The 26,423-nt window shown below is 34.5% G+C and overlaps 1 protein-coding gene across 1 annotated transcript in view; it reads left to right on the forward strand.

Moving 5' to 3' along the window:
* The first annotated feature begins 2,258 nt into the window (after positions 1 to 2,258).
* Positions 2,259 to 26,423, forward strand: part of LOC142342754 (neuronal acetylcholine receptor subunit alpha-3-like) — a 52,254-nt gene continuing 28,089 nt past the window's right edge. Inside the window, exon 1 of the mRNA XM_075394289.1 lies at positions 2,259 to 3,536. Coding sequence (XP_075250404.1) covers positions 3,135 to 3,536 — 402 coding nt within the window. The 5' untranslated portion in view covers positions 2,259 to 3,134. The remainder of the gene's footprint in view (positions 3,537 to 26,423) is intronic.

A 26,423-nucleotide genomic window follows, 5' to 3' on the forward strand; every position in this document is an offset into this window, starting at 1 on the left:
GGGTTTTTCGCTCACCGATTGTTGACTGGCCATTCCCTTCGACGCTAGGGATTGTTTCGTCAGCTCGCTTTGGTTGTCCACATTTTTTTCCCTTGACTCGCTGCTTTTTCTGGCTTATGTGCTCCGCTCTCGATTCTTTTTCAGCAATAGCGATTTTGAGTTTTTTGCTCGCAAGGCCTCCTCCGCATTGTCTACTGGCTGACAATTGATTTCCGGGCATATTAAAAACGAAGAATTAAAAAAATTAATTACAGCTTCTGTATAATGGCTTGAAAATTTTGAGTTGAATGACCTCGAGTTTAATGAACCACAGTATCAAAAATTTTCTTTGTTACCGCTAAGTTGCCGCCAAAGTTTGAGTCAGCCTGTCCGGTACAATTTTGTTTTGGAAATATAACTTGATGTTGTTGGGCTTTCGTAAGCTGATTTTGCTCTTATCTTTGTTAGTGCAATCTATTTGAGTCCTAATTACCTGTCTCAATATGCGTAGTTTTAGTGCGCATATCTGTATTTGACTCCTGTCACAAATCGAACCTATTTGTTTTACCCACAAAATTTCTGGTTGTGAACGATAAAAGTCTGTTTAACAAATGTGTGAACGAACGAAGGAAACCATGCATGAAACTCTTGAAATAAGTTCTGCATAAATGTAGAAAGAGTTTTCAAAGTCTCTGATTGGTCAGAGAATCACCGCCTCTGAAGTGTCAGTCTGTAAAAGATCTCTTTAAGTTGCGTTCCTTTTGGATGCAGAGTTTAACATCTTTTTGTGTAGCTTTGATTTCTCCACGAAGTCGCTATAAGTCAATAGTGAGGCTGACTTGATGAAACAGTGATAATCTATTGAGCAGAGCGCCTTAATTTCTTCAACAGGCCAAATAAATGGCCAGTTGTAGATTTTTCACGACTTCTGAGCAGAAGGATTAGAATTCTCTGAAGAAGACTTTGTTGCGCTTGAGCCGTTTGACTATATAGAGTTATATTTTCTCAAAGTTTCACGTGCTAAGTTTTTGTGTCACCAGCCTACCTTCTTTTACATTCTTTTAGACACGGTGATCTACTTATCTCTTTTTAACTACTTTGATATCCTTGTCCGGAGATTTAAAAAAAACTAAAGTTGAAGCATAATGGATTAGTCTCAGTGAAAATGAAAGAGAGAAGCAAACTCTCTAAACTGGGGCCAAAAAAAGCGTTTAAAATGAAGAAAAGTCGGCAGTTTTTGGTTATGAGAGCTAATTCGCTTTTGATTTTGGTGTTCACAGTCAAATTTCAGAGTCGAGGAAGAGTGCGCTCTGGAGTACGGAAGATCCTCTTCCTTGACCATACAGCGGGAAACCCTCTTCCTGGACCATATAGCTGGGAAGGAATCTGCTTTTGGATGTGTTGATGTGTTTCCACCGAGACCTGGTTGCCGAGGATTTGTTTCCTCACATCAGTGACAGACGGAGCGTTAGCTGTTATGGAAGCCAATAAAGCGGTTGAGTGTAAGAGAATATTTGCGTTTGATTGCCCCTCTCTCATTGCATCCATCTGTAGTACTCAATTGAGATGAGTATGAGCCAAAGGATTACAGCGCGTAAGGACACGAAGAAAAAGTAATTATTGATAACAACAAAATTCATCAGCGTGCATCCGCATTGCTGCTGCTCTAAAATTTTTGAGGGCTATAGTGGCAAAGACTCGATGCAAGGTTTTCGCATCTTTTCCGTTTTCAAGTTTTCTTTCAAGATCTTGCGAGATGGATGGATATCTTGAACGATTTTCAAAGACAAGTACAAGAAATAACTTTTGATGTTAGAAATTGATGACTTGAAATAGTGTATTTCTGAACGCCTGCATTTATACTCTTTTATATACCACTGCAAAATTGTCGTAACCGGTAATGGAAGAACCTTGGAGAGTTTAATATTATACTCTTTTTCATGACAGCTATTGTTCTTCTTCTTTTTGTTTTATTGATATTTTCGTAACCATCTGCCCAGAATTACTATTGCGTGCCGATATTTATAAAACACATTTGACACAGGTTTTTAAATTTTATATTATGTGTCGATATTTATAAAAGAGACCTTACATAGGTTTTTAAAATTTAAGCAATCATTTTGTTTACTTGTTTCTCGCGTTTGAGGCGGATCTGCTTACGAGTAAATTTCACAGCAGGTGATTTTTCATCAACTTGTTTGGTAAATGATGTTTTCCGAATGGCTCCCCAAATGTTTGTTTTCCGGAAGTAATGAAACTACAAAACTATTTATTTATGCATGCAGTTATGGCTCTTCACTTATTCTTTGAGCTTGAAAAACATCAAAGCATTGAAAAGAAAATTTTTTGCGTCCTTTGACTAACTATACGTGACCGTTGGGACAAAACATCTGTTGTTTCAAACATTTCTCCTAAATGGATTGCCACATATTGGAATTATTTTGTCTTTTTTATTCTTTTTGGTTAAACTTTCTCGTAATTTACCAATCGAAATTTCTGTGTGAATTAAGTGTGGTCCAAAAACAGTGTATAATTAGTTTGAAGTTGGAAAAGAACATTGTTACGGAAAGGGTTATTAAAAACTTCTTGCTTGACTTCATTTGACTAGAATTTTACATTTCAAGAACATATGCAAGTTTTATCTAAAAAACCCTGTGCGTATAAATAGTTTATACGTTTGTTATTAAAATTTGGAATCGCTGCTTGATTTCATTGAACCAGAGTTATTTCTTGTTCGTTTATCCGCATTTTATATTTACTCATTAGAAGAAAATTTCTGAATTATGAGAGTTGATAAGTTGATAGACAGCAAAAATGAAGCTTTTGGATGGGTTTAAGAAATAAATCCTAAAGAACATAACCCCAAAACTGATTCGAATAGTAAAATAACCCCCCATGGAAATATCCAAGGCGGGTTGTGACTGGAAAAAAATCACCCAATTTTATGCCAATCCGGGTCAAAATTACCTCATAAATATTTTTGAGGAGGAGAACTTCCAAAGCATTATTGTTTAATGACCATTTACTGCTAAGTTTCCACTTTGTATTCAGATTTCGTTAATTAGTTATTAACAATTTTCTTACTTCGGACGATAGTTCTATCACGAGGGATTAAATAATATATTCGGCACTCCCAAATAGTTTCGTTATCTAAAATGAATCTTGTTTCCATTTATTTTTCCTTTGCGGTTACATTTTTTGATACCAAAGAGATTTTTTGTGACTACCTGAACAAAACCTATCTGCACGAAAAGTTGTTACGCAATTACAATCGGGTAACTCGCCCGGTTTTGGAGAACTCCAAAATTGTGAACGTCAGTTATGGCGCAGCTTTGTATCAACTGGCCGGTTTTGACGTGAAAGCCGAAACTATGACGACATTAATTTGGCAAAGAATGTTTTGGAATGATAATTTGCTGCAGTGGAATCCAGATGAACATTCCGGAATGGAGTATCTCAGATTTGACGTGACTGATTTGTGGGTTCCAGACGTTCTGCCATATAATGACGTAGGGGCATATGACGCAATAAAGTATCGCTATCTCATACCTTTGAGGGTGAGTTGGAAGTTTAACATTTTCGATGACCAAGTTGATTCCGAATTCAAAAGAAGGGCTTTTTGAAATCTGTATCTCAAAGAAGTTATTTTTAAGGGCCCCGGTCGAGGATTCTCCCCAAAAATATGAGTGGGAAAAGAGTGCAAAGAGTGTAAAAAAGTTTTTTACACTGTTAGTTGTCCGCTTAATAAGGGAGGAAAGAGTGTAACTTGAAAGTGTAATTTTAACAATTATACGTGGTATAAAAATGAAATTTCTTATTCATCCACTCTTTATTATTACACTCTCTACTTAATATTACACTCTTTTACACTCTTTTGGGCTGGTAATCTAATTCGGACACTTCGTGATTGTTAGCAACTTAACTGATATATTAGTGACTATGCCCTCGCAATAAAATATTTTTGAAAGAAACTGGATTAGTGTTTTGATACAAGTTTGTGCGAACCAAGTTATTCGTTGAATCTTGTGTGCTAGAAAGGATAAACTATATCATGTCTGACACGGTAAAACATTGCAACAGTCATCGTTTCATGCCAAAGGTGATGTAACTGAAATCCAAACCGAGTTTTATACAACAACAGAAAATGAATTTCAGGCTTCGTTCCGTAAAATTCGATTGCAAAAAAGTGCCGTTAACTCCCCGACTGGTAATCTAATTTCTTGCAATTGGATAAAATCATGCAACCCTGCTTAAAAGTCACTTCGCCACGAGATGATCGCAACAAGTAGATTTCATAACAAAACATAATAATGAAAATAGCTAAATATGTACAAAAGTGTGTGTGGAAAAAATGGTGAAAAGAGGAATAAAATTGGAAATTAAACAACTGTTATGGAATAAAATTCAGTTGATTATATCCAAACCTGAAAATTATGCAGTCAAACAGTCAGAAATTGAAACAAAAAAATTAGGTATAACACGATTTGATGTGCCAAAATTGTTATCACCAACCAATGGAAAAAAATTTGCATAATTTCTACGGGAAAACAAAAAAAAATGTTATTTAGTTAATCCATTTTCTGATTTCTCAACAAAATCACACTTTCGAACGCGCAGAACCCCAGCATACCAATAATTAATCTCAATCGAATAACAGAAAAATATCAAAAATTAGTTATTTTTTTTAAAATTGTTCTTTGAAATTTCTTTTAATTTTACACTTTTTCTCTTATAATATGATGTAATGTCGGAATGAAAACCAACAAGATAAGCTCTCTGTTTTTAGACCCTGTTTAAGAGAATTTTTCGGTTCAGTATCTAGGAATAGGTAACATCGGTTTAGGCCTCGACTGGTAAGAAGAGTACGCACGACCAAAATTAGTATCACAAGACCATATAGTTAGACCAAATAGGGCAAAAAACAACTTTAGATGAATTTATTGACTTTACCTCAATCCAAATTTTTGCTGCCGAAGTTAAGCTCGTCTAAAGTTATGAGTTAAAAAAGGACTTTTTTTCTAGAATGTGTGTTTTTTGATGGATTAACGAATTTTACGCATAATCACTAAATCAGGTATTCTCTTTCATATTTTGCGACTAAAACGAACCATTATTCAATTAGAAAACTCTTTCTATTTATAATATGGTACTAACAATTTCAGAACAAAAAGACTGCAAATGTCAAATTTTAATCAATGCTAATGTGAACAAAACCGTTTAAACTAATCTACCTCGTTCAATTCAATCAAGTGTGATAATGTAAATCAGTCTTAATGCGTTTTTTCTTAATAGTTCAATAGAATATTAGTCTTCTGGTACTTTTCTAACTGTTTTTTAGGTTTCAGTGCTATTTAGTCGTTTAGGTTGTATATGCGCAATGTTGTATATTTTTTACTTTCATGCTGCTTCAATATGCGCAGCAGCAGCAAAAAAAACAAAACAACTAATCACAACATTGATTTTATCGGGACTTTTAAAAAGCTATTTTCCGACTCATGACAAAACCATCTTCCTAATTTTAGTTAGTAAAATCTAGAGGTTTTCAATTTTTTCGTAAGTTGGGGTCCAGACCCCGAATGACTTTTCTCTATTGTAAGTGTTAGACACTATTGATAGGATTTGGTCAGAGAAAGGAACGTATGGTACTATTTTAGCGCCAATATTCATAAAATACATTAAACAATTTTTCTGTGCCGACGCAAGCGGTTGGTGAGTGCTTGAATAATGTCATTCAGTTTGGAAATGATCAAATACGAATTTTTGCTATGAATTTGAAATCGGTCATTTTTTCGCCAATTGCATCTTGATTTTCTCATAAAAGATTTCTGAGCAACTTTTTTTAGCTAATGATACCAAATCGTTTTTTAATAAATTGGAAACCAATGCATTGAGGGACTCCAAAACCAAAAATATCAGGTACTCTCTCGAAGACAAAGTACTGCAAGGATTTTCCTCATTTTTCGATAAAAATTGTCCGTGAGTACTTGTGTTTTCAAATATTCAAAGTTTAAATGTATAATAAGATATGAAAAACTGTTTGTTTTTTTTTTCTTAAATTGTTTTCAGAAGACCAAAATTCAAGGAGGAAAAGACTTTTTTTGTATATTATTATACATTTCACTCTCAGTACTTGAACCAACATGTACTAACTAACAATTTTGATAAAAATCTGCTACTTATCTTCAAATAATTCGCAAAATATTTGTTTGCGAGTTTTTTTTTTTAAAAAAAAGAAATGCAAGCTTGAATTGGTTGGGTAAATGGCCAAAAACAAAAGCTTACAAAGTAAAAGAAAATGCTCTTGAGAATAGTTTTCTATCACAATTTACATTTCCTTATAAATCCAGTCAGAAACAATTTGATTCAATATCTGCACATTTTCTCTGAAGCAGTTTCATCAATGAATAAAAATTCGATCGAAAACGTTTTCTCAACTTAGCTCACAAACTTGATTGAGAAGCTGAGACTGTTCAAATTATCAACACTAGAAGTTGTCGATCCTGAATATCTGAATAAATTTTTCCTTAGGAAACGTAATCTGTCTCTAGTTTTACTCATTGAAGATTTACTGCAAACTCAATTCAATTTCTTGGGAATTAAATATTGACAAATGTGGATTTATGGAAGCTTAATATGAGATTTTCTTCCAGTTTTATATTTATTTGAAGTTTCAAAGATAGAAAAGTTGATATGAAAAAGCAAATCTTGATGCAGTTTTTCTATGATATTCCTTCAGATCTGATTCGTTCAATTTATAATGATTTGGGTCTCTTGATTCCATGGTACAAATATACAAATAATTATTGTATTAACAGTTATAAAGACATGGCAAGTTTCTGTCAGTCTAATATGTCTTTTGTGGTGTTGTGTTCCTCGCTGCTCTTCACTTTTTGGACTCAGAGTTAGATGAGATAATCAAAAGAAAGATCTGTGGGCCATTGTATTGGAAATTGTATTTTTTTTCTTGCGTTGTCTGACATTATTGTTGATTTTACATACTTTTGCTGATAAACGCTCATCAATCCAAAAGTTTCCAGCAATAAAAGAAAAAAAGAGTAGAAAATGTTATTTTAATTCACTTTTTGAAGATCACACCGTGTCCGAATTTATTTTGTGCTCGCATTCTCTTGTATTGATTGTTGAGCCATTATAGAGACTTTCAGGTCTAACCTGAAAAAGGTCTCAGTTTCTTGTAAAGTCTGATTTCTTTATATCGTAATCATAACAATTCGGATTTGGTTTTTTTGATGACAGTGTCCGGAAAGTATGAATATCTTTTGAATTGACTATTGACCTTTTTGACCGGGAAATTTTTGACCGACAAACTGAAAATTTAAAAAAAATGTTAAGGTTCATTTTGAAACAAAGATAAGAATTTTGAGAAGTCCAAAAATATATTAATTGGGTAATATTGCACAAAATGTCAGATTACAAATAAATGCTTACACAAGTAATATCACTATCAACACTTGACCGTAAAATCTATGCAAAACATTTTGAATCAAAAAGGGGAGACCAATTTTTTGAAGCATCTTTATCAAGTAATTTAGAATATTTTTAACGCTTTCTTAACCCTTCCTAACACAGCTATCATATTTGGTGCTAAGGTTCATTTGAAACAAAATTAGTTACAATAAGAAGTGCAAAAAATATGTATATAAGTTGAGTAATATTGAGAGTAAAAAAATGTCAAAAACAAAATAATATCACAATCAACTTTTAATCATAAAATCGAAAGAAACACACTATTTAAATCAGAAAAATGTTTTTGTTTAAAAGAGATAATTCACTGTTTTGGAACAAACAAAGACTGCAAATGCCATAATTTAATCAATGTTAATGTGAAGAAGGCCAATAAAGCACAAGGCCAGCGGTCTAAACTAGTTACATCTTAAAATTTCGATAATAATTTAGTCTTCTGGCAGTTTTTATCCATCTCTTAGGTTTTAGTGATGTTTAGTCTTTTAGTTCCAATGATGTTTCGTCTGGTTTTCTTGCTGCTTCAGTATGCACAGCAAAAAACAGAATGATAGTAATTTTTACAGAAAAGCGTGCGAGCAGAGTTATCAAAAGGTTTTTTGCTCGACCCGTAAAAAGCCAATCGCGACCGATATACTGATCTAATCTGGACTTTTAAAGTTCGTTTTTCGCGACTCTTGGAAAGACCTTTTTGCCCAAAACTTCCACGCAGGGTTTTTTGCTGATTTTAAGTTTGAAACTGAGCGGTATAATTGTAGTTAATAAGGACTCGATTTTTTTTCAAATTTTTCATAAATTGAGGTCCAAACCCTGGATTGACTTTGTTTATATTGTAAGTGTTTGACACCTTTGATAGAATTTTGTTAATAAGAAAAATCGTGAGGTTTTTTGTAGCACCACTTTGGAAAATTACTAATCTAATTGTTCTATGCTCACAAAAGCTGTTTGTGATGCTTGAATGTTGTCATAGAGGTAGGAAATTATCAATTACAAAGTTTAACTATATATTTGAAATCGGTCAGCTTTTCTCCAATTGAATCTTGCTTTTCCCAAAAAATGCTTACCACCGCCTTTTTTGGAAAATTCGAAGATAATGATACAAAATCATTTCTTGTTAATTTGAAAACTGATTCGTTGAGCGATTCGAGAATCAAAAAATTAATCAACCAGGAAACTTTTTCTAAAACTATAACACATTTTCAGAACAAAAAAGACTGCAAAAGTCAAATTTTAATCAATACTTATTTGAACAAGACCAATAAAACTGAGCTACCTTGTTCAATTCAATCAAGTAATAATTTATTTAAATCAGTCTTAATGCAATTTATCTTAAGAATTCAATAAAATGTTAGTCTTGTTTTACTTTTCCAACTGTATTTTAGGTTTCAGTGCTAATTAGTCTTTTATTTAGGCGCAATGCTGTATATTTTTGATTTCGTTCTGCTTCAATATGCGCAGCAGCCGCAGCAAAAAATCTTTTATAATGCTATTTTCCGACTCATGACAAGACCATCTTCCTAATTTTACTTGATAAAATCCAGAGCTTGTCAATTTTTTTTTCATAAGTTGAGGTCCAGACCCTGGAAATATTTTGCTTGTATTGTAAGTATAGGACAATACTGATAGGGTTTATTCAGAGGAAAAGATTATTCGTTACTATTGTAGCGCCAATATTCAGAAAATACCTAAAACAATTTTTTTATGCTGACGTAAGCTGTTGGTGAATGATTTAATGATGTCATTCAGGTTGGAAATAACCGAATATTATGTTTTGCTATGAAATTTAAATCGGTCAATTTTTAACCATGTGAATCTTGCTTTTCTCATAAAAAGCTTTTGAGCATTTTTTGTCAATTTTTGGTAGGTAAAGATACCAAATCATTTTTGATAAATTCAATACCAATGTTTGAGGGTTTCCAGAACCAAAATTATCAGGTATTTCTCTCGGAGATCAAGTACTGCAAAGATTTTTTCTAACTTTTGGTAAACACTTTGCTTGAGTACTTGTTGTTAAAATCTTCAGAGTTAAAATGTATAATTAAGACAAGAAAAAATGTTTTGTTTTTTATTTTTTGTCAATTGGCCAAAAATTAGGGGACAAGGTAGTTTTTCGTATCCCATTAAGCATCTTAATTCTCAATACTTGAACCAACGTGTACTCACTCACAATTTTGACCAAAAATTGTTACTTATCTTCAAATAGTTCTCAAAATATTTGTTGTCAAGTTTTTTAAATAAGAAATCCAAGCCTCAATTGGTTGGGTATGTGTGCAAAAATTTTTATAAATTAAGAGAAAATCCTCATGAGACTAGTTTTCTATCATTAACAACCATCATTTTCTAAAAGCAATTCAAAAAATAAGAAGAAATGTCGTCAATGTTTTCTCAACATAGCCCAAAAACTTGATGAAAAGGCTGAAAAGTACCAAAACTCAAAGTTTTCGATGAAGAACATCTGAACAAAATTTTGCTCCGAAAACTTAATCTGTATAGGTTAACTCTTTAAAGATTTACTGCAAGCTTAATTTAATTCCTCGGGAGCTATATATTGACAAATGTGGATTTAATGATGGTTGATTTAATGATGGTGTCGTGATAGCCAAGAGCTAAGGTGTTTGATTCACGCACCAATGATTGAGAGTTCACTCTTCTGCCTCCGTGAAGCTGTATGCGCGAGAATGAGCTTTTATTTAACCATAGCATCAAGTTGGCCATAGCCTGACCAATGTTGGCTGCAATGATTGTTCCACGATAAAGTTTCGGACGCAAAAAAAGTGGCTATAGTCACTAAAAAAAGAGCAATATTGCTATTAAAAATATCGGTCTGATATGTTGGGAATAATAAAAAAAAGTTCAGCTGAGAACAGGCTACTGTTGGCCTAATGTTGTTCCGCTGCGATTACGCAGGAACTTTTAAGTGTAAAAAATTCAGTATAGGTCACATAATTTTTTTCCCAATTTTTTTGTTTTTTTTGTTTTGAAGTTTCAGAGGAACATAAATAGATATAAAACGAAAATCTTGATACAGTTTTTAAATGATTTTGTTTCAGATATGAATCGTTCAATTTGTAATCATTTGGGTCTCTTGATTCCATGGTAAAAATATACAAATAATTATTGTATTAACAGTTATAAAGACATGGCAAGTTTCTGTCAGTCTAATATGTCTTTTGTGGTGTTGTGTTCCTCGCTGCTCTTCACTTTTTGGACTCAGAGTTAGATGAGATAATCAAAAGAAAAATCTGTGGGCCATTGTATTGGAAATTGTATTTTTTTTCTTGCGTTGTCTGACATTATTGTTGATTTTACATACTTTTGCTGATAAACGCTCATCAATCCAAAAGTTTCCAGCAATAAAAGAAAAAAAGAGTAGAAAATGTTATTTTAATTCACTTTTTGAAGATCACACCGTGTCCGAATTTATTTTGTGCTCGCATTCTCTTGTATTGATTGTTGAGCCATTATAGAGACTTTCAGGTCTAACCTGAAAAAGGTCTCAGTTTCTTGTAAAGTCTGATTTCTTTATATCGTAATCATAACAATTCGGATTTGGTTTTTTTGATGACAGTGTCCGGAAAGTATGAATATCTTTTGAATTGACTATTGACCTTTTTGACCGGGAAATTTTTGACCGACAAACTGAAAATTTAAAAAAAATGTTAAGGTTCATTTTGAAACAAAGATAAGAATTTTGAGAAGTCCAAAAATATATTAATTGGGTAATATTGCACAAAATGTCAGATTACAAATAAATGCTTACACAAGTAATATCACTATCAACACTTGACCGTAAAATCTATGCAAAACATTTTGAATCAAAAAGGGGAGACCAATTTTTTGAAGCATCTTTATCAAGTAATTTAGAATATTTTTAACGCTTTCTTAACCCATCCTTACACAGCTATCATATTTGATGGCCATTTTTAATGATTAAGGTTCCAAAATTAAATGCTGTCTATCATGAACATTAAGAAAATTTCTTTTCTGGGCTCCGTTATCTGTTGAGTTTGTTTTGAGAGATTTCTGTGCGTAGTCATTTCAAATGTTGATAGCTAAAAAAGAATTTTTTTATTTCCTATTATTTTACCTAAACAGATTGTCTTTTTTTCATTTCAGTAGAAAAGAGCGCTTAGAACTTTTTTAAAGGATGTATCTCAAAACTTATAATGAAAAAATAATGTTCCTTCTACTATTGTCTTAAAGAATTCATCATTCAGTTTTTGTGTTGTCTTTATGAGTTCATTTTTTCAAAACATATATGTTTGGGTCCTATTGCCACCCTATCCCAATATAGCGATTTATCATCAATTTACCAATTATAAAGAAATGGAATGTTTTTGTCTATAGGGTGCCGCCTAAAATTTCTTGTGTTGTTGTTTTCTTAGCTGATTTGTTGCTTTCTTTACATCTTAGCCACAGAGTATAAATTGGCTATTGAAAAAAAATTTTTAAGGGGCCGTAGTTTTGGAAACTTCATTTCTGATTCGCCACGTCCAATATTACGCTTGATATAGCATGTTATTGCCAGATATCATGTAATTAAATCTAATAGGTTCTCATAATTAAAGCAGGAGAATAACAGTTTAAATTTGTGCCCACGCAAGTACTTTTGTGAAGTATTATAGTTTGTGTTTACTTTTTGTGTCTGCGACATGAAATATAAAATCCTCAGGCTGATAACTCTAACGGCTGCCTTCGCTATCCCGACAAGCAACCCTTTTAGGCGGTTCATTGGTTTCAGCAGGTTCAAATCTGTCAGGATTTTACCTTACAGTAGATAAGTTTTTGAACTGAAAATCTGTTATATTGCAAATTGCCTTGCTTTACCTGATATTCAATTGAACCCAATAATTATTCGACTTTGCTGATCAACAAACTGTTTTGCTGTCCTCAAACAAAAACGCGAAATTGACATATTCAAATTTGTCAGATTTGTTTTATTATTTACTACAACAGGAAATTTTAATAAACATATCTATTCCAGGAAATTTTAGCCCATTGACATTTATATTGTTTGTATAGTGTTTCAAGTTTTATTTCTAGTTTAGCATCAGTAACACCAACATCAAGACTGGGCTATGCTTCTTTAAGGTCAGTAAGAGTAACTTACTCTGTAATTTGTACACAATTTGTCTTACTAATGAGCTTTGTTCCTCAGAAAAAAATTGAAAATATCACAATTAGTTCACAAAATTAAATTTATTAAATAAAAAAGTCATCCAATTTTTGAGAGAAAACAGTATCGAAACATTTTTCCATTGGATTCCAATCAAACACACCAAAAATATTAAATGCAATTTCCAATTCGACTTCATTCATCAATATTAGTAAGATAATCTGACAGGACGTCAAAAATAAAACCAAAGTTTTAAAAAAGTAATTAAAAAAATTATGAAAATTAGTAAGGTCAAAGCCAAAAAACCATTGTTTAAAGGACAACAAGCAATGAAGATCACCTTCTATTTCGCTTGAAAGAAGATTCTATCTCTCTTTGCCTAAAACACGCTTCACCGTGACAGAAAATTAAACGGCAAATCTTGAAATTTTTTAAACAAAATTAGTGTCGCAAATATTTGCCTTTTTTCTGTCACGGTGAAACTTCTCTTCGCTGAACAGAGGTATAATCTTATTTCAAGCGAAAGAGAAGTTGATCTTCATAGCTTTTTCTCCTTTAAATAATGGTTTCTGGCTTTGTTATTACTATTTTTCATTAATAACAAGATTAAATCTTCAAACAAAACATAATAAAATGACTATTTTGTTACGATTAAGAAACCAATTAGAACTCTAATTTGTTTAAAGAGTTTATGTTGAGAAACTACAAAAAAAAATAGAATCCATGCAGAACAGAAGTTTTCAAACAATTTTAGGCAAACACAGTATCGAATCCAAAAATGCATAATTTCTTCGCTAAAACTAAACTTTGTGTTCATTGGCTTTAATTTTCTCGTAATTTTCAGTCAGTCTATTAATAGTGGAGTTTCGAAATCATTCTTATCGGTATGTAACATTATAAAAATACAATCCATATAAATTTTTTAGGAAAAAAAGTCGACAAACAGACTGAAACTAGTCTTACTGTTGCTGCTTGTCCGGTAAAACAAATAAATGTTCCAATAATTACCTATAAAGTGAACTTGCCAAAGAACTCAATATATCAAGAATAGATGACCACTTTGAATAAATATCGGGTTCTATTAATGAAAAAACGTCAGGTATTAAATGAAAGTATTAAATAGTTCCATTAATAGCTACATAAACAACGACGCGGGTTCGAATTCGTAATGAAATTACGAAAAAACAACAAATGCTGATCAACTTCAAGATTTCATTGAAAACGTACGAAAACACTTTGTCGGAGCCATAATAGCATGAGCCTTAACGAGAAAATGGAATATTTGTTTATTGCGACTCGTAGATAGGATTTCTCATTAGTTAAATATATGAAAAAAAACAGAGTTGTATGCAATTAGGATGACAAATTGCACCAAAAATTTTAAAGCGGCAAGAGACAACATTCAGTTCGAATAATTTGTTTTTGACAAAGCCAACGATGAAACCAAAACTGGCCTAGTAATCGCTTCGCGGCTATTGAGAAAATTTCATTGTTGCAATTAATTGCCGAATATTTTTATTGGCCAGCACAAACCTTAATATGTAATTAGGTGATGCATTTTTGATAATGATTTCAAATTAACAAATTTCCGCCCAGTAGTTTGTTCGATATCAAATAGGTACTCACTCACTGAATTAGATTGTGTCAAATAATTCTGTGCTCGTGAACAACTTGCGCACTGTTTTCAGTTTTCTAATTTTTTCTGTTTTTCTATTAATTTTTGGTAGTTTTCAAGTTCTATCTATACTGCATACCATGTTATTTAAATGTTTAAGAAGACTTTTTGATTCGTTGTAGACAAGGATTTTGACAAACAGAACTGACAAATTTAATTTTTTGGTGTAAATTTGTTGTTAGGAAAAAGATGCTATGCATTTAGAACTTGTGTCGAATGTTCTATAAAACAAATAAACTCAAACCAATCACAGGAATCTGATGCAATATGAAAGTTGATTTTATATTTTCGCTCAAATGGCGCTACTGATTTGGTAATAGTAGGAGTAGTTCCATTTTGAGTTTCTGATTTCACTTAATGTATGCTTTTTATGTTTTAATAATAGTCATTTAGTAAATATGTTGACATACTGTGCTATAACTACTCCCCAGGTTGAGGTCCCAGACGGAAAGTCGATATGACCAGACCCAGATGAACGCACGACGGGGGTGTCGTGCGTTCAAATTTACATGGTCTGGAAACAAGGAAAAACGCACGAAAGTCTGGACATGAACGCACGAATAGTCTGGTGAACGCACGAAAGTCTGATCATGAACGCACGAATAGTCTGGTGAACGCACGAAAGTCTGATCATGAACGCACGAATAGTCTGGTGAACGCACGAAAGTCTGATCATGAACGCACGAATAGTCTGGTGAACGCACGAAAGTCTGATCATGAACGCACGAATAGTCTGGTGAACGCACGAAAGTCTGATCATGAACGCACGAATAGTCTGGTGAACGCACGAAAGTCTGATCATGAACGCACGAATAGTCTGGTGAACGCACGAAAGTCTGATCATGAACGCACGAATAGTCTGGTGAACGCACGAAAGTCTGATCATGAACGCACGAAAGTCTGGACATGAACGCACTAAAGGTCTGATGAACGCACAATTTTTTTGTGCGTTCATCAGACCTTTAGTGCGTTCATGTCCAGACTTTAGTGCGTTCATGATCAGACTTTCGTGCGTTCACCAGACTATTCGTGCGTTCATGATCAGACTAAAAAACTAACCTTTTTGCTTGTAGATGCCCATTGAAGATGAAGACGCCAGAGGGTTCCATCAGTCCACAAATCCACATATAAAGTCTTTTTTTACGTGAGGTACACGAACATCTTTATACTAATAGTAGACATCCTTTTTTGCTGGCGTGAGCAAAATTCTAGGGATGTCTATCTATCAGTATTAAGAATAAAATGAACCTCTAATAAGACTTTTTTTTGATAAGACTTTTTTTTGACACTCATTCAAGAAAGCTGAAACATATATCATACATCATAAACACACATCATAGACTCAAACCAAAAGACCGAAGCGAGAGACGAGCGAGACAACGCGAGAGACGAGCGAGAAAACGCGAGAAAACGCGAGAAAACGCGAGAAAACGCGAGACGAGCGAGAAAACGCGAGACAAGCGAGAGAACGCGAGACGAGCGAGAGACGAAAACAGGGGCGAGAGAACGAGGGGAGAGGGGGAGAGAGAGCACCGAAAAATCTTGACGCCCGAAAGGCGTCCCACCCATTTTTAACTATTTTTGATTTTTTTCAAAAAAAACTGTACGAAAAACTAAATTTTTTCCTACGCAAGCTATCGCAAAAATTCTTTTTGTTTTACACTCTATCTACAAAGGGGATATTCCATACCAAGTTTGGTTCAATTTGAACAACTCCTTGACCCGATGAAAAAGGCCTATTTTTAAAATTCAATAATTTCAAGTTATTCGAAATAATTGCACATTTCCGTATGAAAAACTAACTTTTTTCCTAGGCAAGCTATACCAAAAATTCTTTTTGTTTTAGACTCTAGTTACCCATGGGAGACTCGATACCGAGTTTGGTTAGATTTGGACAACTCCTTGACCTAATCAAAAAGGCCTATTTTTAAAATTAAATATTTGAAATAATAGCAAATTTCCGTATGAAAAACTAACTTTTTTCCTAGGCAAGCTATACCAAAAATTCTTTTTGTTTTAGATTCTAGTTACCCATGGGATACTCGATACCGAGTTTGGTTAGATTTGGACAACTCCTTGACCTAATCAAAAAGGCCTATTTTTAAAATTAAATATTTGAAATAATAGCAAATTTCCGTATGAAAAACTAACTTTTTTCCTAGGCAAGCTATACCAAAAATTCTTTTTGTTTTAGACTCTAGTTACCCATGGGATACTCGATACCGAGTTTGGTTAGATTTGGACAACTCCTTGACCTAACCAAAAAGACCTATTTTTAAAATTATGTATTTGAAATAATAGCAAATTTCCGTACGAAAGACTAACTTTTTTCCTAGGCAAGCTATACCAAAAATTCTTTTTGTTTTACAATCTAGTTACCCATGGAATACTCGATACCAAGTTTGGTTCGATTTGGACAACTCCTTGACCTAATGAAAAAGACCTATTTTTAAAATTAAATATTTGAAATAATCGCAAATTTCCGTATGAAAAACTAACTTTTTTCCTAGGCAAGCTATACCAAAAATTCTTTTTGTTTTAGATTCTAGTTACCCATGGGATACTCGATACCGAATTTGGTTCGATTTGAACAACTCCTTGACCTAATGAAAGAGACCTAATTTTAAAATTCGTTATTTGCGAAATTCGCAAATTTCCGTATGAAAAACTAACTTTTTTCCTAGGCAAGCTATACCAAAAATTCCTTCTGTGTTAGACTCCAGCTACACAGGGAATACTCCATACCAAGTTTGGTTCGATTTGGACAACTCCTTGACCTAATCAAAAAGACCTATTTTTAAAATTAAATATTTGAAATAATCGCAAATTTCCGTATGAAAAACTAACTTTTTTCCTAGGCAAGCTATACCAAAAATTCTTTTTGTTTTACAATCTAGTTACCCATGGGATACTCGATAACAAGTTTGGTTCACTTTGAACAACTTTTTGACCCGATGAAAAAGACCTATTTTTAAAATTCGTTATTTGCGAAATTCGCAAATTTCCGTATGAAAAACTAACTTTTTTCCTAGGCAAGCTATACCAAAAAATTCCTTCTGTGTTAGACTCCAGCTACACAGGGAATACTCCATACCAAGTTTGGTTCGATTTGGACAACTCCTTGACCTAATCAAAAAGACCTATTTTTAAAATTAAATATTTGAAATAATCGCAAATTTCCGTATGAAAAACTAACTTTTTTCCTAGGCAAGCTATACCAAAAATTCTTTTTGTTTTACAATCTAGTTACCCATGGGATACTCGATAACAAGTTTGGTTCACTTTGAACAACTTTTTGACCCGATGAAAAAGACCTATTTTTAAAATTCGTTATTTGCGAAATTCGCAAATTTCCGTATGAAAAACTAACTTTTTTCCTAGGCAAGCTATACCAAAAATTCCTTCTGTGTTAGACTCCAGCTACACAGGGAATACTCCATACCAAGTTTGGTTCGATTTGGACAACTCCTTGACCTAATCAAAAAGACCTATTTTTAAAATTAAATATTTGAAATAATCGCAAATTTCCGTATGAAAAACTAACTTTTTTCCTAGGCAAGCTATACCAAAAATTCTTTTTGTTTTAGATTCTAGTTACCCATGGGATACTCGATACCAAGTTTGGTTTGATTTGGACAACTCCTTGACCCGATGAAATTTCTATATTTTTAAAAATAGAATAAGCGAATAAGTCGAAATTTCCGTATGAAATACTAACTTTTTTCCTAGGCAAGCTATACCAAAAATTCTTTTCGTTTTACAATCTAGTTACACATGGGATACTCGATACCAAATTTGGTTCACTTTGAACAACTCCTTGACCCGATGAAAAAGACCTATTTTTAAAATTCAATAATTTCAAGTTATTCGAAATAATAGCAAATTTCCGTATGAAACACTAACTTTTTTCCTAGGCAAGCTATACCAAAAATTCTTTCTGTTTTAGACTCTAGTTACCCATGGGATACTCGATACCAAGTTTGGTTTGATTTGGACAACTCCTTGACCCGATGAAATTTCTATATTTTTAAAAATAGAATAAGCGAATAAGTCGAAATTTCCGTATGAAAAACTAACTTTTTTCCTAGGCAAGCTATACCAAAAATTCCTTCTGTTTTAGACTCTAGCTACAAAGGGGATACTCTATGCCAAGTTTGGTTCGATTTGAACAACTCCTTGACCCAATGAAAGAGACCTAATTTTGAAAATTATTTAAAATTACTTATTTGAAATAATAAGCAAATTTCCGTACGAAAAACTAACTTTTTTCCTAGGCAATCTATACCAAAATTTTTTTCTGTTTTAGACTTTAGTTACCCATGGGATACTCTATACCAAGTGTGGTCTGATTTGGACAACTCCTTGACCCGATGAAATTTCTATGTTTTTAAAAATAGAATAAGCGAATAAGTCGAAATTTCCGTACGAAAAACTAACTTTTTTCCTAGGCAGGCTATACCAAAAATTCTTTTTGTTTTACAATCTAGTTACCCATGGCATACTCGATGCCAAGTTTGGTTCGATTTGGACAACTCCTTGACCCGATGAAAAAGACCTATTTTTAAAGTTATTTATTCGAAATAATCGCAAATTTCCGTACGAAAAACTAACTTTTTTCCTAGGCAAGCTATACCAAAAATTCTTTTTGTTTTACAATCTAGGTACTCATGGGATACTCGATGCCAAGTTTGGTTCGATTTGGACAACTCCTTGACCCGATGAAAAAGACCTATTTTTAAAATTCGTTATTTGCGAAATTCGCAAATTTCCGTATGAAAAACTAACTTTTTTCCTAGGCAAGCTATGCCAAAAATTCTTTTTTTTTATAATCTAGTTACCCATGGGATACTCGATAACAAGTTTGGTTCACTTTGAACAACTCCTTGACCCGATGAAAAAGACCAATTTTTAAAATTCGTTATTTGCGAAATTCGCAAATTTCCGTATGAAAAACTTTTTTCCTAGGCAAGCTTTACAGAAAAATCTTTTTGTTTTACACTCTACCTACAAAGAGGACACTCTATACCATGTTTGGTTTGATTTGAACAACTCTATGACCTAATCAAAAAGACCTATTTTCAAAATTATTTATTTGAAATAATAGCAAATTTCCGTATGAAAACTTTACTTTTTTCCTATGCAAGCTATACCAAAACTTTTTTTGTTTTACACTATAACTTCACAGGGGATACTCCATACCGAGTTTGGTTGGATTTGGACAACTCCTTGACCCGATGAAAAAGAACTATTTCTAAAATTCGCAAAATATATTCAACTTGTAAGTGGAAAACATCTATAAAAAGGACAAAACTTTGAAAGAAACAATTTTCAATTGAGCTGAACAAAGAATGAGAAACGAGAGTTTAGAGCTAAAACAGAAGCAGTTTTACCAGATTACAAATCTATAAATTCACTAGTTGTGCTCATAATGATTTAACATTGTAATCAAATAAGTTTCTCGAAACTTGAAATAAAGAAATTTAAATTTGATGGCAGTCAACGGAATTTCGATTTTTTCTTCTGTATCTTCTACAATAAAACCGAACGGCAACACCTGTCGATTTTCATTTTTCACTAACTTCAGCGTCTTCACAATTTTGAACATTCTGAGAACTAGACCTCTGGTTTCTCCTTCGAAAAAAAACAGAATTTCTCCGGCTATAAGTTCATCTTCCAAATCAACACCAACATACTTATCTGCGACCGATCCTCGTCCGTACGCAGCCGAGGAGAAAAAGAACTCGCCCGAAAAACGACAAAAGAGTTTTAATTGCGGCCGTCGCTTCAGAAAAGTTCTGGTGTCTGAATTTTCTGCAAAGCCGTACGTTTCGTCGAACTTCCTTTTTTCGAGGAAATCTGCAAGCATTGGAGTTAAACAGTCTTCCTTGAATTTCATTTTTATTAACATTTTTGCTCTAATAAAACGCCAAACCATTAGCTGGCATTGGTTTACAGTTCCGGTGAGCGGAGCAATTAGTAGCCTATTGGCGGATTCGAACATTGCAGCAGAGGCAGTATACAGAGGTCCAATACTTTTCGTCTGCCATCCGAGATGCCGCAGGAGATGGAAATTGATTGTATCCATTTTGTTCGTCTTCTCAGCCATACTCACACAAAACTCAGAGAGAAGCTGATCACAAAAGTCCGCATTGCGGGAAGATTCAAAAAGTTCGCGGATCGAAAAAACTAATTTTTTCAGGTCAACTTCATCGCTCTTTCTGTTTTCGCCGAACAAATACGGAGGAAAAATTATTGGAGCCAAATATAATAACAAAAACTTGACTTCCTTTGCCTTGAAATTGGGGAGAGCCTGCAGATTTCTGATCATATTCCTGAATTCCTTCGGTAAATCAAGCGTTCCGATGAAAGAATTGATTTCCTCTTTATGTTCGGATCTCATTGTCTCAAAGTGATAGAGGAGTATATCTTTTGCAACTCCTAGAAAAAGTTGATGCATAGGGTCAACTGGAGATGATAAAGGCAAATTTGATATAACGTTGAAAACTTTGCTACGGCCTTTTACCCCTTGAGTTTTTATTTCCCAATCTGAATCCCGACCAAGCCGAGCTCTTAACTCCTGAATGCTTCCTCGTTCAAGCTCCTGGATATTGAACATGTGGGAATTAAACGATCGCATCTCAAACTTTTCTTCATGAGGATATCTATGAACTCGTCCAATGTGGCAGCCTCTCTGAGTGCATAAAGTGCAACCGTAGTAGCCATTACATTGCTTCATCTTTAGCACTTTTGACTTTGCAATCAGATCCGCAATTAACAAGATAGGTTCAAATGAGACAGCTATATCATTTCCATTAAAAGAACTTTCTCTGTGACTGACAGCTGGTTGCGCACATGCTCGAATACCACATCAAAGTCCGGATAACCAGTTCCCACAAACAACGCTCCCAGGACAATATTTTTGAAAAGTTGTCGCTTTTTTGGAGGAAGGTCAGCAACCGCAAAGAATAGAGGCCAAGCGGAAGTTACGGGTGTCTTGCTGACAGTTGCTCCATCAGTATTGACAATTAATCTGACGCTGATTCGGTTCTCGGCTATACGAAATTTGGGCATCGAGATATCTTGCTTTTCAGGTTTGTTTACAGCATAATTTAATATGTCAGGAAGTGAATCGTTAAGAATGTCAATTAATAGTGGACGAAAATTCAACAAGATTAGCTCGCCCTTCTCAGAACTCTGTTTGCTGGACTGATACTTCGAGCAAAAATCTTCAAACTGTTTCTTGAAAGCCCAAGGCGAAACTGTTTGACCCCCAAAAATAAGCTGATCTCGCTTCAGCAGATCGTTCAAAAGTGCATCAGGGCGTTATGCAGCGAGACAATAGCCAAAAGTGAAGCCATTAAATTTGTCTTTGTGACACCTGTCATGCTAACTAACTCGTTTGTTTCATCGTAAGCTTCTGGTGTCCCGTGAACGTCCTCAGAAATTGGGAAATTGGCGATGAAATCTAATCCAAATTCATAATCTTCGTCTTCACCAAAGAAATCGGCAAAATTTGTACTGCTAGCAACTGATAATTCAGATAAATTGCTGATAGTATCAAAATTTTCGTCAGATAAATCCCAATCTGAATCAGTTGAATTTGTGAGAGGCAGCGAGCTAGTTTCTGATTCTAAGCTGACATTCGAGTCTTCATCGTAAAACTTGATGAGATTGGCCAGTAACGAGCTACGTTCATCATTTTCAATAATTTTGATCCTGGGTTTTGCAACTCGTTTTCTTTTGGCTGTCGTAGCGCAAAAGTCATCTTGCTTCTCAAGGCCCTGTCCTTCTTCTTTTCCATGTTTTGCTTCATGTTCACAGAGACACAAAGCATTATTTTCTCCAAAAAAATCACTGTTATAGAAAGTAACCAACTGCTCGCCGTCCATAATTTCACGAAGAGCCCTTAGCCGAACGCAAACTCGTCCTCGAAAACCATTACTCATATAATAGTCGCAATTTGCAACACATGAATGGTTCGCCCATCTCGCCACTCCAACTAACAGTTTATCCCCCTCCATCAAAGACCAGTCATCAATTTCACGATTTTTTGGCTTCTTAGCTAACAGGCCGACGGCAACGTTTATTTCTCCGCACTTTATGACTTTTCCACTACGGTTGAACAGGCCATATCCTCCGTAATTGTCAGGTTCAATTCGCAGTCCAAAAGCAAAAGAAGACTTATAAATTTCTTCCATATCAAGATGCAGTTTCTTGAAACTTTTGTCAGAGATCAAAAGTTTCTTGTAGCTGTCTGCTGATAATAAATTTGTCAACGCATGAATAGGATAATCCGATCTCTTCACAAACTGCTCGGCCAAAAATCCTTCAACTTGTGCGAGCTTTTCACATTGGTCCATAATCTGAAAATTGGAAAAGTTTTTGTTTTCATGATTAGAGAGATCTACTAATTTGATTTTAAAACTACTGAAACTATAGAAAGACTTGATGATTTTCAATTTTCGAGCCACGAAAACAAACGAAAACTAAAGGCCATCACTGCACGACGATGAATGCTAAAAACCGAAAATTGTTCAGAATCAAATGAATTAAAACCTCTCATGAAAGCAACCGCTATCTCAATTAAGTAAAATTAGAAGACAATTTGATAACTCATATGCAAACTTTGAATAAAATAATAGAAAGTAATTATACTGAGATCAAAAACTATAGTCACAAACGTAACGCTTCAGAATTGACTAATCTACTACATCTCAATCTCCGATGAATGCTAAAACGATGAATGCTAGAAAATCGAAAACTGTTCCGAATCAAATGAAAATTAAAACCTCTCATGAAAGCAACCGCTATCTCAAGTAAATAAAATTAGGCGACAATTTGATAACTCAAATGGAGACTTTCAATAAAATAATAGAAACTAAAAGTAATTTTCCTGAGATGAAAACTACAGTCACAAATGAATGCTTCAGAATTGACTGATCTACTGAAACTCAATCTCCGAAATTACTGAGCAGTAGGGGTTGAAACTGCAGCAATTTCCACTTCATCATCTATCTCTGTCCTTTTAGAATAACTGAGTCTTTCTCGACCAGCCTGATTGGCAGCTTCCTTAGCTTTGCGATATGCCAGTTGTGGCGTGAGGGGGTATTTCTGCATGACGACATCTAAACAAGAACCAGATTTCTTTTATTTTCTCAGAGCAAAGAAGCAGGACTTGGACAACTATAACTTTTTCCAAATTACTGAGATGAAAAATTGTTAAAAAACTATGTTATAAAAGAAAACACGCGAAAGCAAGTTAACCTTGAAAAAGCACGACGTTGTCCCTCGGTGCTTCGGAACGCTTTGAAGACCGGGTACTGTCAATCATTTCCTCCACTAAACCATCTTCTCCGAACAGAACACGTCGTAAAAATCTACCCAGTTGAGAAGGATGCGCATTGGCTTTGTGAGCCTTCATCAAGTCTTCGCCCTCAAAGTCAACTCGGTGTACAGGATACGCCACCATCAACTCTGGATGTTCGTCAATGCTCTGGAAGCCGTGTTTTTGGAGTAGACAGATTTCCTGAACGTCCTTTGCCTAAATTTTAAAAAAATGTTGAAGTTTTTTTAACGTCTTGTGCCTAAATCAAAAAAAGTGCTGAAGTCTTTATTAAAAAGACAGACAAAATTACCGTTTGATCTAGCTCTCCAAGCAGTTTTCGCTTTTTCTTGTCATGTCCGCCTTTAATTTCATTCGCAACTCTTTCCGCTCGTCTCATTCGTTCTTCGTGCCTTTTCATGAATTCCATGAACTCCTTACATACAGCTGGGGGTCTAGCCTGCAAAAAGACCTTCAAACTTTAGACGACATGAAAAAATTCAAACTCTACTATCAGCAAAAAATTCACCTGCTCATTGGGCTCATCATTCATTACTGCTTTTTCTTGGAATAGCAGCCCTTGAGTTGTCACCTTCTCTCTGCTGACTGCTCTTGCCTCTTGATTGCTCGCAACCGCATTTCCTTCTTGAATTTGAACCTCTGGCGAAGAAAAGACGTTAGGCGATTCCGGAACTAAGATTTCGGTAGCTTGCGTAACACTGGTTACTGCCTTCGTTTTTGAAGATTTGTCTGGTATGACGCAATTCAAGTAGGTTGGAGGCAGTCCTCTTTTAACTCTCTCTTCTGTCAACTTCTTGTGTAGCCTAACTTCATCAGCGACACCGTAGCCTAAGTATAGCATCCTAGGTGTATCTTGATTATGTCGTATGAACTCGTACTGGCCCGGTTTCATTGCAAGCTTCTGTTCATCGGTGTATCCACGTGGCCATGCAATACTATTCAGCGTTGTCGAAACGCATGCTTTACTGTAGAAAAAACAAAACAGTGTATTTCGATGTTGATATCGAATGCTTCGCTGAACTTGGACTTCTGGGCTGGTTTCAAAACTCGGCGCTTACTGTCACTTGCGTTCAAACTTCTGAATTCTCCCTGAATTCTCCAACGTCTCCCTCTCCCATGTCATTTTAACGAAAATTAAGGACTACTACAGAGGACAGTGATGGTAAACGTGCCACACATCGTCTTGTTTTCGTTGTTGAATAAGAACCACAAAAATTTCATAAACTGTCTGATAAACTAATATTCTTTCCCAAATAGGCTCGGAATCTGCAAGAATTTTAACAGACATCTTAAAAGTTACGTTTAAAAGAATTCAGTTGAACAGATTCGAAGTTTTTGCTGGAAACAAACTTTAATTTGACTCAACACATATATGAGTTCCACCGAATTATAGCTCAGGATGTCTGTGTACAACTTTTGCAATAGTTTCACGCAAGCTAGGGGGTCACATCTGTTTTTAATTTTGAGCCAGCATACACACACAATTTTAACTTGAGCGTACCAATGATTGTTATCTAGGGTTTCATCTGTTTTCGTTTAACAGTTGTTATATATTGTGATCAATGTTTAGTTTCTTATCTGAGGTCACATCTGCTTTTAATTTGTATTGTATATGATTGCTTTATGCCTTTAAAATTTTTTTCAATATTTAAGTTAATTATCTGAAGTCGCATCTGTTTCTAACTTCCTAGTTTATATGCGTGCTTTATGCATGTTGAATTGTTAAAAAGATCACCTTCGTGCACCATATGTTTGCCATAAAATTCGTAATGAACAGGCTCAAGTACGCCGTAAGCGTACTTGAGACTGTATTTGCCAATCATTTGTTTTTAATTGAGTGTTTGATGACACATGTGTAATCCATGCTTGCCGCCGCCATTGTTTTGGAGCGCTAACAACTTTATTTGAAGGAGATAAAATTTGGTTGCGCCATGCCCTTCACTTCCACTGATGACACAGAATTCGGCGATTGTTATCAAACCTTTAGCAAGTCAGCTTTTGGAGCGTTCACAGCAATTTCTTCGACGAAAAATATTGCACGCTCTCTGAGTAATCAGAAAATAATCCACAGCAAAAGTAGCAAAGAAACAAGGCCCCCCAGGAGCGCCACTGACGTCTTCTGAATTTCTAACTAGGCTCAACAGTGAGGGGACTCTGTCGCCCAGAAGATCGATAAAATAAAAATAACCAAAGGTTTTAAGTTGGTGAAGCAAGCGTTAGTTTGTTACTCTGCTTTTTCCCCTCTTCCGCTCTTGTATGCTGTTGCAAACTAGATTGCCTCGAAATAAGTTAATTCACAATGGGGCACATAATATCAATTCTAGTTATATGGATAACAAAGGTAAGAGAACTACTTGCACATCAATGGAAAAGACAAATTCAAGACAATTTATAATAGTAATTACAAAAATACTACCAATATCCGTGGTTCACTTCCCAAATGAACTAATTCAAAACAACTCACAGTATCCCAACTGGTCTTGCAATTACAAATTTCCAGAGTTCACACTCACTCTCAATCTCTTAAATCTTAGTCCCACTATATCAACTACTTACTGTCACTTGCAAAAAAACCTCTCCTGTGTTCAAACTTCTGAATTCTCCCAGATTTCTCCAACGTCTCCATCTCCCGTGTCATTTTAATGAAAATTAAGGACAACTACACTCCTCCCTCCTAGATTATTATTCTCCCGAATAATTGCAAGCCCTTATCTTGTGACCCGATTAACTTTCTCCTACGTACTTTAACAACTGTGGACCTACGGAAGTGAACCACTTATGTTTAGCTCCGGGTTAATATAAACTAACTGCACTAAAATTTGAATAGCGGT

This window comes from Convolutriloba macropyga, chromosome 7 (genome assembly GCF_964194025.1).
Source record: "Convolutriloba macropyga chromosome 7, txConMacr16.3, whole genome shotgun sequence".
NCBI lineage: Eukaryota > Metazoa > Xenacoelomorpha > Acoela > Convolutidae > Convolutriloba > Convolutriloba macropyga.